Here is a 13181-nt window from a genome sequence, read left to right as displayed (position 1 = left end):
TGGTCCCTGCCCCTGCCCTGGGCGAGCGGTCGCGGCTCCCCCGCCGTCGGGCGCCCGCACGGCCAGGTAATGCTGCCGGGGGGCGCGGGGATCCGGGACGAGGGGACACCCGGGGGTGGCAGGTCCCCCGGAGGGAAGCCCCCCACAGCATCCGGCCCCGCGGACTGGGGCTCGGGCTAAAACTTCGCCTCTTCCCGGCCCCGTCGCGGCGCTGCGCGGGGCGGTCCCAGCGGGATCAAACACGTTTGCTCGCCCAGGTGCCAGGAGACGTGGATAGCGCCCGGGAGCCTGAAGACAGGGTCGAGCCGCCCCTTTATCGAGGGGGAAGCTTATTTCGTTAGCCTGTAGAGCCGGCACCTAAGCTTTGAAGCCAAGTTCACTTCTGCAGGTGCAGCCAGGCAAGGAGAGGTGATGGAGGATCTTGGCCCTGGCAGCACCTCTCCCTACCGCCTGCAGGCACTTGGATGGCAAAGGCCACTTGTGGAGGGAGGGCAGGAGCGATTTTTGCACCCGTTCAGTCATGTTGAATGGGTCCACGGAGCTTGTGAAAGGCAAGGAGAAGCCCAAACCTGTTTCTTAAACTTTCCTCCACAGCTGCCAAGTGACTGTAGTGCTGCTGGTGGAAAGCAGCTAGCTTCGCAAGGGTTGTTGCTGAGTTTCATCCTAGTGCAGACCATTTTTTTTTCCCTCCCTTGCAATTGCTGTGATAGCTGTAAGGGCTATGTTACAAGTAATTTTTTAGCACAGTAGGATGACTGAAGTAGGATGCCCAGCACTTTTCTTCCTTAGCTCCTCTTGCTGGCATGGTGCAAAGACAACTGACTATGTGCAATCCAGTCATTGCCAAAATTTTGAACCTTGTCTGTTGCCCTCTTGATGCATTTGGTTTGCAGATCACTGTAAACCTTAGGTCCTTTGTGCAGCACTGCACTGTAATCTAGGCAGATGTTCCTTGTGTTCTGTTCGTGCATTTAATCATCCTTTGCCTGTGTGAACTACTTAGCAAGTGCTGTTGCAGAGTTTCAGCCCACTTTTTCTAAATTGCCAGGGTTATTTTGGATCCTAGTCCTGTATTCTGAAGTGTTGGCTACTCCCTTCCCCCTCCCAGCAAGGTAGTATCTGTAGATAAACACTATTATCTTCCCCAGATCAGTAACTAAGAGAATGAACAGCAGGAAGCTCACCAATAGGAAGAACTAAAACCCCACTTTATACAGCATCCCAGTCCGGCACTGAAGGATTTGAATTCATTAAGTACAATTGAGTAAGCTGTGCACCCACCTTTATAATAATTTCATATTAAGCAGAATTAATGTTGTAAAAGTCAAACGCCTTAAAGCCTAGGTATATTACATCTTCCCAAGTCCTTGACATCTTGTCATAGAAAGAAATCAGGTTGGTTAGTCAATGACTTGCAATAAATCCATGCTGGTGGTTACCTATCACTTTGTCAGCCAGATTACTATGGACTGTTCAATTGAACGGCAAGGGAGAAGCATCCAAGCTATTTGCTGTAGCTTGTGGACTGGCAGCAGTCTTCAGACCACAGTTTGGGAACATTATCCGTGAAGTGGTTCCTCCAGCTAACACCACCTTCTAGACTATTAGATCCTGCAAGTTAAATGAGGCCTATCTGATCCAAAAACCTGTCTTAATGGATGCATCAAACTTTCATAAAAAGGAAATGAGAAGACTTTTGTTTATGGTCCCCTGGTGGCTTGTTGCTGCCTATGAATCCTCATCCTCATCATCAGGAATCCCTTGGATTAAGACCAATGAGCCAAATTCATTCCTAGTCACTCCACTGAGGTCAGATTCTCTGCCACATTACAGCCTCATTATCAGTCTCTGCTAACAGGGTGGGTTTCCCCCACTTGGGGGAAGATTAGCTTGCTGTAAAAGAAAAACACAGGGGAAGCAAGGCACTTCACTCCACAGCAAGACTAGACAAGGAAAAGGTGAATGCCTAAAATGCTTTAGTCACACTACTGTAAAAAACAACACAATGGAGACAATTGTAAACTAGTTATCCCATGGTAAGGAGGGCGTCTTTTCTTAGCAATGAAAAGAAGTTAAGTGGGCTTTGTAACATAACTATCACTTGCCATCTACTACTAGATCTTGCCACTAGGTATTGGGCTGAACTGGTTACCAAAACAGACTTCAAGATTTTTTGCTGTGAAGGCACTCTTATCACTTCTGTCTGGGGAAGGGCACAAAAGGAAAGGTAGCTCTGCCTGAAGTCACAGATGGTGTCAAGTATATGAAGGCACTAGCCAGCTGTAGTTCAGTAGTATTTCTCCTCCATCATGTTACTTGCTTGCAGGGATTAAGGACACATGATTCCCAGATAATCCAGCTCCAGTCTGTCAGGAATACAGATGTCCACTGAACACTAGATTCAGCAAGTGCCTTTCGCCACCCTAAATCATTAAACACACTTAAATGAAACAGTTTGGGGTTGTTTTTTTTGTTTGTTTTTAATGAAATAAAAGCCTTAGTGTAGAGCAAGGAATCTTCAGAGTCTCTTCAACTGCTCACCAAATACCACGCTAGCACAAACTGGAGGCCTCTCCATAACCAATTTCCCTTCTTTTTATCCAAGTATATTTAGTATTTTTGTGGCTAGAACTTCTTATAAGAAAAGAGCAGTTGGCCAAGATTAACCAAAGCGTTTGGGGATATTCTTCAAGCAGATAGTTGTGGGTTGTTTAGAATCATTTTCTAGCTGATGGGACAAGTCAGGTAGACATACATTCTCATTTGGGGAAATCCTGTATTTAAGAGACACTTGAACTAAGGTTTTTGTGTGTGTGGGTTTTTTTGGTTTTTTGTTTTTTTTTGTTTTTTTGTTTTTTTTTTGAGAGTACATCTTGCTCATGAGGAAAGAGTTCAAATAGCATCCAAAAAGTAATTTAAAAGATGTTAATGGGAAACTGGAAGTGCTTAACATTAGGAATTCATTTAATTAAAGTTCTCTCAAGATTCTGGGATGACTGAGCCTAGTTTGGGGGCTGTGCCCCTAATGACCAGTGCCCCTCTAGTATTAGACTACCTGAAATGGTTAGTAAAGTTGCTCCTATTCGATTAGGCTCAATACTGAACTTTTGCCTGGGGTACCCAAAAAAGGTTAACTGTGCCCTGATCCTCCTGTATCTGCCAAGAAGCCACAGTACAATGCCCCTTGGCACTGCAGAAACTCCAGGTTAGATGGTTTCAACTGCTTTTTGGTAGGGAGGTACCTCCTGAACTGCAATATGCTCATACAGCATAGCACCCAGGCTAGCTAATTATCTCTGCCTCTTAGCAGTGAATGAACATGGCATACTAAAGTGGCTTTGCCGAGCTGCAGAGTTAACTAGCTGGGGGTACCGAGCTGTATGAACACAACATTATCCATGCCATATTACACCCAAATGGCAGAATTAATTTGTTTTTAGCAGAGTTCATTAGCTTCTTTATATCACCACACTGGTAGTCATAGTAATCAGAACCAGAAGCAAGAATAAAAAGCTACTTTTAGAACACATCTGTGGAGCTACCAGGACAATGTTCCAAGTTGTTATTAAAGTGACCAATTACTTTTCAGGGAACATCTAAATACAGGTGGGATTACAGCCCAGCTTGGACGAGAAGTCAGGGGAAGGAAGCTGGGGATCAAAACCAGTTGGGTATGTGGGATAACCTCAGCTTTCTCACCTGCCCCCATCTCCATGCCTGCCCAGGAAACAAGGTGGGACTCTAGAAGTAGCAGGAAGCAAGAGGTAGAGAGACTGGGAGTGGCACAGGCAAGCTCGATTCTGGCATTTCCTACCTTTCAAGGATTAGTTATTTTGTTTTGTTTTTTTAAATTTACTTTTTAACCTGGTTACTGGTTTTCCAGTCTGAACCTTTCATCGTGATTTCAGTAATTGCCCCACATAGTCCAATCAGGATTTTAAAGTTCCATTTTTCTAAGTGTTGTGCAAATACACAGGGAGATGAAGCAGTTACCCTAAGGAGCTCCTGATCAAATTTAGTTTAATATGTTTAAAAGTCTAGTACAATATGAAAGATCCCAAAGCACCCATGCAATTTAAGTTCCTACATCCAACTCATTTTACAGGTCAGTAGAACTGACTTATGAAGTCTTGCTCAGGTGGGCAGCAGGGTGGCAAGGGGGAGCGGAGAGTCAGGTCAGGGAGACTCTTGGAGCCCTACCCCTAGCTTCCAGCTTTTAAAAAAAGTTGCCACCATACTGCCCAACTGGACAATAAGGGAAAGCCAGCAGGAGGCAGCCAAGCCCCCTGCTTCTTCCTAAGAGACAGGAACAGTTAGTGCTTTCCAGGGGGAGGGAAAGCCCACCCACCCAAACAAGCTATCCCTTATTTTCATTTACTTACATCAGTAAAGTGATGAGGAAAGAGTAAAGCTGACAGTCATTATAAAGTTCTCCAAGCAGGAAAGGTGGTTACAAACCAGCTCAAGTTGGAAGAGTAATAGCATGTTTATTTGTGATGGTCATTGACAAGACACAATGATAAGTAAGGGAAGGAGTATCATCAGCGCTCATACTTCGACCAAGCATTTTGTTGGCTCTTCATGGAGGGGTTAGATATTGCATGTGCCTACAGCTGATGATCCAGGTTTCCTTATTTATAAAAGGATTCAGTGGCAGACCCCAGTCCTAGATGAAACTCCATTGTACAAATACTTAGTAAAATAATAGTGCCAACCCCAAAGACCTTACAGTTTAAAACAAGAGAAACAACAAGTGACTAACAGGCTTTGCCTCCAGGGATGCTGCTGCACCTCCTAGGGGCTATATTATGCCAGTTCTCCTACCCTGGCTTCCCTAATCTAGCCTTTAGATAGAGCTACCCCTTGCTTAACATTGTACTTATGTTCTTGAGAAATGCGACTTTAAGCAAAATGATGTTAAGCAAATCAAATTTCCCCATAAAAATTAATGTAAGATATGGGGGGGTTAGGTTCCAGGGAGACTTTTTTTGCCAGACACAAGATATTACCTACTTATACTGTAGTAGTTTTAACTACTTTTAAACTAGCAATACAGGTATAAGTTTTAAATTACTTATACAGTCACAATGAGTTAGAAACATTCAAGGAATACTTATACTGACACAGTGTAAACAACAGTGGCTGCCACACTGAAGCAGGAGCTTTGCTTAGCTTACATCACAAAGTAGCTACCTACTAGCAGGCAGCGGGCAAAGAGTATTATAACTGAACATTGTGCAGCTTTAAACAAGTATGTTCACCAATAGATCAGTAGTGTAATAATGAAACAGTGTTAACCCAGACAACATTAAGTGAGGAGTTGCTGTACCTGGATTTCAGCTTTTGCTACCTTGCCCTATTTTTCTCATTGTTAGGCTGCCAGTCAGCCCATCCTCACACTTTAGCGTGAGCAGGTCCTTTACCAATCCCAGTCAGGCTGCCTTTCAGGGTACCTACCCCTCCTGGCACTTGTTTATGTACTAGTCCCTGCCACAGGGCTCCAGGCACTTGGAATGCAGTACCCAAACTGCAAGGTGCTTTACTGGCATCCTCTGTAACAGAATTGTTCCTCACTGTACCCTTCATGGCTTCCTCCCCTCCTTTTCACCACCCCAAACTTCACAGTTTTAACAGAAACAAAATGCATAATTTACCTCCCCGTATGCTGCTCCTGAAGAGACTCCTTTGGTTGTGAGGATCCAAGCCAAACTAAAACTTGGATCCTAGGCTCAGACTTATGTGGCCCTTGCTCCTCCCCCCCCCCTTCCATTCACCTGACCTGGCTTGCTGTTTGTAAGGGCCAGGTGCTGCTTATTCAGCAACCCACTGTTGTACTGCCTGCAATCTGTAGACTGGATCCTACAGCCCATTTACCTGTGCTACTTGCACCTGCAGCTAGTCTCCTTGCAAGCTGCACTTGCTCTGTCAACATAGCAGGGGTTCTTTAGCCCTTTGCTGGTAGCTTACTTTCTGCTACCCTGTTCTTACTTCCTCTAAATAATAGGGGGCCCCTGTTGCAGTAGCTATAACAATGCAGGAAATGAGGCCCTGTTTTGACTGCTTCCCCACCAAGCCCACAAATAATACAGAGAAACAAGCACCACCTACTCACTTCTGCTCCACCTGTGCCAAAACTCAGCAGTTAAGAAGCATAAAAATGCTGGAGGGGGTTCTTGGACATGTCTCCCTTTTAAGCAGTCTACACTGCTGAGAGGGTGGGAGCAAGTGGTGGGGTTTGGTTCTCCGAATCCATGGCTTAGTTAGGAAGTGGTTACGACACAGCCTTTAACAATTACAGCCAATACTTAGAGCAGTAGTCACAGTAGGCTAGGTGCCTACTTCCTTTTCTAACCAATCTCCTGAGGAAAAAAAACCCCAAAACAAAACAAAAAACAGGAGAGTATTGATGAGAGGAGAAAGTGACAGTTAAAGAAGGTCGCATCAAGCTCAGTTTGTGCATACTTCTTTACTAAACAGACACTTACATTTTACCTAATACACTTTTGTGGCAAAAGTGAGAGGGCTTTTTTTCTGTTTTGTTTTTAAGGAAGGACTTGAATAAATCCAGAGAGCTGGCTTGGTATACAGGTTTTTAAAGAGCTTGCCAGGCAGGGAAGGATGCATGAAGAAATCTAGGAGAAGATAAAGTGGGACCAAGGTTCCTGCCATCCATGACCTATTTGAGTTGTCTAAAATGCAGAAGACTAGTTAAGAACATCCTAAACCTTACAGAGATCACAGATGTGGCTTGATCTTTGGAAGGTTTGCTGGCAGCCCTGGACATTTTTACTGCTGAAAAAGATCAGGACGGAGCCAAGTTCTCTTCTGTACACAGGTCTGACTCCAGTGAAATCAGTGGGTCTATTCACTGAATAAATGCCCCATAATTCCTATCAGGCTTCATCACAAAAACATCACACTATAGCTACATGCTCTTTAAAAATACTAGCTCAAAACATCAGTAAATACAATACACTTTAAAACCATATATTGATCTTTTTCAAATGTATGTCCATACTTCATTTTACCATCAATCAAGAATATTAAATGTTTCTTATTAAACCATATATATAACATTATTGTGGAACAGTAATTAGTATATTAGCTGATGACATTCATGATAGAAAACATCTTAGTTCTGAAGTCAGGATTGCAAAAGTCAATCAATGAATGGGTGAGAGTTGAGGTTACTGTTTTGTGATTAAATATACTCTACTTTGGATTTGAGAACAATAGTAGGCTTTGTTCTTTGTTGTCCCATGGAGTCACTTGCACTTGTATGAGGTGGTGCATGCATTTCCAAAATGGTGGTACCTCTTTCTCTCTCTGAACATGTTCGATTGAATGCAGAAAGTATGAGACAATGATGAATTGCATCCAATCTTCTTGTTTATCATAGACTAGAGAGAGGAATTTATACCACAGTCCTGTGTAAGGATCAATGTGGAACCACACTAGTACCAAAATACCTGCGAGATTGTGCTTCTCAAAAGGATGAGGCACACTGCTCGCCAAACATCTTCTCCACACATTCTTTCTGATTTCAAAGTGGGAATGGGGCAAGTAGTCCCTACCCATTCTGGAAAGCAAAGATTAGTAATGTGAACAGCCTGTACTCATCTGTGCAAGGTCAAGAAGCCTTCTCTTTGTTAGGTAAAGTTATATTCCAGTCTAATATGGACAATAAGATGTAATTTACTTGCTACGTGATACTTAGATTGTGTAAAAGATTTGAACTGTTCTCATTTAGCAACTATAGCAGGCATTAGAAACCATAAGAGTCGTATCCTCTGAGAATCTGTTTTTGTATTTGTTGTTATAGTAGTCCCTTGTGAAACAGGGAGTGGAAAGGGACAGAAACTGCCCCGCTAAATTGCAAGCATCTTCTTCAAAGTCTGGAGGCCCTAGAACATATCAATTAAATGTAAGGTTGGGTTTAGTGGAGGTGGGGAGCCGGGGGGTTGTTGCTGTTCATTGTTGTTTTGTTTTTAAAAAGGGCAAAACATTGCATTTTCCCCTAATCAAGTTCTGGAAAAAAACTGTATAGACTAAAACTTAAAAAATAATATCCAGCGCCAGATGCCTGACTGGAAAATTTCAGCCTGAGCTGTTTGTTTAGCACAGAGATAAGAATCCGAAAGCAATTTCGCAGTGCAGTACCATATTCTCTTCAATAATAAACATTTTTAAAACCAAATATTAATTCTAAAATGGCCTGCATCTTTCATTTGATATTTTTAAAAAGAGCTCTTATGCACCATAGAGATTACATCCTTTTAAATGTCTTTGTTTGATCTTTTTTTTTTCCTCCTTAAATTGAGGGATAGAACATTTGGGTGCTGCTCAACTTCAAGAATATCATGTAGTCGAAGTAATACAGTACAAGTTTCACTTTAGCTTATAAAAAGCAACAAATAGCATCCCTCTGACATTTAAACCTACATCGTCAGTTAGACATTTCTCTGTTTGGAAGTATGTGGCATTTCCTGACCGGGAACAAATAAGTCTAAAATTGCTCCCCAGAAGACAATGAGCACATCCATGTCAAGTGAGCAACTTCTCTTCCCCATATCAGAAGTTGCACCTTTGGCCATGGCTGGGAATAATGCAGTAACTAATGGATAACAGAACAGTGCTTCAAAAATGTCATACTTGCCTTAATTTCAGCCCTGCTCCATAGAAAGCCATTTCTGACTGTTCTTGGCTGTAATAAATTTGAGTTCTTTCATCCAGTTGGTAGGGGGGTTTTTTGCTGGGTTTTTGGTTTGTTTTTTGTTGGGGGGGTTTTTGGAAGGGAGCACAAAATGTAATGTCAGTAATGTTAAGTTTTGCACTCGTCTGCAAATTTCCACAAGGATGGAAAACAGATGAAAAATCATGTCCTAAAAATAATTAGATTTAAAAACTAACCATGTGAAATGGAAAGGATTAATTTATTAAACAATGGCTGTATTTATTCAAAGCATTTGCATAAGAAACCACCCAGGTACAAATCTTAAATATTAATATTCTGTACTTCTGTATTCCTCTTTTCAACAGTGATTAATGAAAGGGAAATCACATGTATAAACTGTGGCAAGGAGAACTGGGAGACCCCTAAGAGAGAGCCATAATGTCTTTAACCTGCCAGACAATATCTACTTGGCTTGGATTTCTTAAACTGAACTGCAAAGGACTGGCATGCCTCTTGGTTTTTACAGTAAGCGTATGTGGCAGTGCCTCTGGGATGTGTCCTACAGCCTGCATCTGTGCTAGTGACATTGTAAGCTGCACCAATAAGAACCTCTCTAAGGTGCCAGGAACTCTCTACAAATGCATAAAAAGACTGGATCTGAGTTACAACAGAATTGGATTCTTGGAACCTGAATGGGTCCCAATGCTATTTGACAAACTGAACTCTTTAATAATTAATCATAATAGTATTAGCAGTATTGTCACTGGAAGTTTTTCAACAACTCCAAATTTAAAGTACTTAGACTTGTCATCCAACAACTTGAAGACACTGAACAGCCCTGTATTTCAAGAGCTGAGAGTACTGGAAGTCCTTTTGCTTTACAACAATCAGATAACACAGATTGATTCTTCAGCCTTTGGAGGATTGTACAAATTGCAGAAACTGTACTTGAGTTATAACTTGGTCTCACACTTCCCTTTGGACTTGTATCTTGGAAAACACAAACTTTCAGAACTTGTGTTACTAGACATTTCCTATAATCGCATCCAGTCGATACCCATTCAACGTTTAAGTTTAGTGCTGGCCAAACAACTTAGTGGCATCTATCTTCATGGCAACCCATTCTACTGTGATTGCACACTATACTCCATGCTAATATTTTGGTATCATAGACGCTTCAACTCTGTGATGGATTTCAAAAATGAATATGCCTGCATCTTACGTTCTGACCTAAAAGGCTCCAATAAACTGCCTTTATTGCACGATAACTTTTTGAATTGCTCTGAAAGCACCATCAATGGCTCTTTCCATGCCTTTGGCTTTATTCATGATGCCCAAGTTGGTGACAGGTTAATTGTACACTGTGACAGCAGAATTAGTGAGGCAGGCACACATTTTGTCTGGGTTAGGCCGGACAATAGACTACTGGAGCCAGATAGAGAGAGTGACAATTTTAAGGTGTTTCACAATGGGAGTCTGGAGATAGTGGATGCTCAGTTGGAAGACTCTGGGTTGTATTCATGCATTGCAATAAATAAGAGAAGACTGTTAAATGAAACCATAGAGGTCAGAATAAATGTAAGCAATTTCACACTAAACCGATCCCATACTCATGAAGCATTTAATACTGCTTTCACCACCCTTGCTGCCTGTGTCGCCAGTATTATTTTAGTGTTACTTTATCTGTATCTGACCCCTTGCCCTTGTCGGTGTAAGGCAAAAAGGAGAAAAAGGAAACTGAACCAAAGTAGTGCCCATTCATCCATACTAAATTCTACCCCATCTCAGGATTTCCCAGCTGATGAGAAGAAGTCCAGCAGTGGTAAAAGAGTGGTGTTCCTTGAGCCTGTGAATGAGCCAAAACAGGGGCAGAATGGGAAAGTAAGGCTGTTCCCTAATGAGAATATCATTGCAGAGAGCATCTTGAAAACTACCCGATCAAAATCCGATTCAGATTCTGTCAATTCCGTGTTCTCGGATACACCTTTCATGCCATCGACTTAGTTTTCTGCCTGTATTTGTATTGTGCAGTTAAATTTCTTAATACTTCGCCTGCTTGTAGCAACCTTCAGGAAAAAAAACCCAAATAAAATGAGGAAAAAATGTTTAGAAAAACCTGCAGTGTCAGTCATTGAGAACAGCTTCCTTTCCACAAATGCACAGTAACAACATCTTACTTCAGGAAAGCAAACTGGGTACCATCAAAGATTTTATCTATACTACAGAGTTAACAGAGTCTTCTACCCCAACTGCGCACACAGTCCTGTCACCCACGGTTACAGTTGCTTTCATCCCAAACCGGCTGACTCACCTGCTTTTATTCAGGCAGTCTCCATCCCGTCACAGCAGAAAGGACATAGGCTAATGCACTTGGTTGCTGGTAGTCCTTTTGGGGACATGTGGGGAACAGTAGGAAAGCAGTGGAGGTCTGGCAGGTTCTCTTAGAATTTGCTAGGAAAGAATCACAATGTAGCTCAGGTTAAAGCAGAACACAAGAAACATAGGATACATCTCATAAGTCTTAGATGAGCATAGCTTCAGTGGGGATACCACAGCTCAAAATGACACTGTGCAGTGTCTGCTTAGTCAAACTAAGGTACCTTGGGTGTTCAGACCTGGGTACCAATCATTCAAGTTCACTACAGTTAGAATATACCCAAACTTGGGATAGGGAATACTTTGCTATATGGTTTTTAGTTGACAACTACGAAGCAATTGGGTTTGTTGTAGTGTGTGTGTGTGTTAAGCTAAACGTTTATAAGAAATGGCTTCTTATGTGTATAGAGCTAAATGTCATTTCAGTATCACAGCAGCACCAGTTAACAGGCCTCCAAATACAAAAAGAAATACCTTCAAACTTCTTCCCCACTCCAATGGAAAAGAATCAAATGAAGAGATTGCTCATGAAAGTAAGATGAACAAATCTGTTTGATTATTTGGATCCCTGTGCTCTTTATTCAACTTCCTTAGTAAGTCAACAACAACACTTTCACTAACATAAACACCAAGACTGGACCCCATTCTTCTGTGGTGGATTGTTTCTCCAAATCCAATTTTGGATTGCCTTTTATGTATTGCTTATTCTGCAAAACATGCAAGATTCTCATGCAATTTCATTTTAAAGATTTACATTAAGGAAGCTATAACATTTGAGTCCAATCCTGTAAAGTGAAAAATCCCCTCAATTTAGTTAGCTAAGGTTACTTAGCCTCTCATTTTGAACACCTAACACTGTCAAAAATGTCATATCCCCAAATAACTCACTAAATTAATGATTGGATAGTATTCTGTATTGCAGGAATTTATTTATAAAAGAAATCTTTAAAAATATTTTAATTCTTTCCAAGTATATGTATAACTTTATTAGGCTGGACTTTGCCACTCATGCTTACTGTAGGTTGAGTAGTATCTTCACAGAAATCAATAGGTCTGTAAAGAGAAAGGAACTTTATAAATTATTAAATTTAGCAGACCCTGCCTCTTGTCTCTTCAAATAATATACTAATAATAAATTACTACCAAAATCAGAGTCAAGGAGCTATATAATATAAGAAGGAGCAATTTGTCCAGCTAAGTGTTATTTTAATAATCATTTACCATTTGTATGTTTTCACTAGAGCAGCACTTCCTGATTTTAGCCCAGGTTAGCCAAAAACAGCCAACCAAATGAAAAAAAAGGGCCAGGATGTTGCTAGTTAGTTTTTCAAACAATTATTTAGAAAACAAATTAAACCATGAAAAATTGTTCCCAGGATATATGCAAATTAGGAGACAAAGGGAAGAATTAAAAATCTGTAAGATTTTTTTTTATTCAGACATGTAAGGACACAGATGACTTTTTATTTCACTGAACTTTTGGGTTGGAAAGATTTTTCATTTTATATTAAATAAAATTTAAGGAACTCCTGCTTGGAAAATGAGGCTGTGTACATCCTTCTCTCTCAGATGCCTCTTCAGCTGCAAACCTTAATTGGAACACAGTCAGTAGATCTGCATATACGATCTGGCGGTAGACAATTTTAGGATCAGTGTTGAATTCAGTGGTAGTTTTACTGTTGACATTAAGGAGGAAGAACTTTTGAGAAATTTTCCTGCTTGCAGATTGTTAGATTTGAAAAATTAAAGAAGCTGCGTGACTGTGATGTACCCTTCATAAATGGTATATCATGGTCCTATTCCTAGGAGAGCCTGTACTTGCTGGATATAGTGTTGAACAAATATTAACTCAGTACCTAGCTTTATCTTGCATAGGTTACAGGTATGGAGATGCATTTACTTTTTTATAAAAGGTGCTAATCAAGTCACACATACTATGTATTACATAAAGAAAATATATTGTGACAGTTGGCCACAGGTATGATTGAAAAACTGAAGTTAAAGAGTATCTGATTTCCTTCCACTTGTCCTACTTATGATTAACTGGGTATTCCTAGGAAAGCCTGTACTTCCAGGATATGGTGCTGAGCAAACATTAACTCAGTACCTAGGTTTAGTTTGCATAGGTTAC

At 41.2% G+C, this 13181-nt stretch overlaps 1 protein-coding gene across 1 annotated transcript; it reads left to right on the top strand.

Moving 5' to 3' along the window:
* AMIGO2 (adhesion molecule with Ig like domain 2) lies at nt 1-10783 on the top strand. The gene is made up of 2 exons (XM_006015939.3): nt 1-66; nt 9040-10783. The coding sequence occupies exon 2, from the start codon at nt 9113-9115 to the stop codon at nt 10676-10678; it is 1566 nt and encodes a 521-aa protein (XP_006016001.1). The 5' UTR covers nt 1-66; nt 9040-9112; the 3' UTR covers nt 10679-10783.
* The last annotated feature ends 2398 nt before the right edge of the window (nt 10784-13181 follow it).

The sequence above is a fragment of the Alligator sinensis genome, unplaced genomic scaffold (genome assembly GCF_000455745.1).
Source record: "Alligator sinensis unplaced genomic scaffold, ASM45574v1 scaffold147_1, whole genome shotgun sequence".
NCBI lineage: Eukaryota > Metazoa > Chordata > Crocodylia > Alligatoridae > Alligator > Alligator sinensis.
The sequence above is the reverse complement of the archived record's forward strand: the minus strand, read 5'-3'. Positions and strand labels throughout refer to the sequence as shown.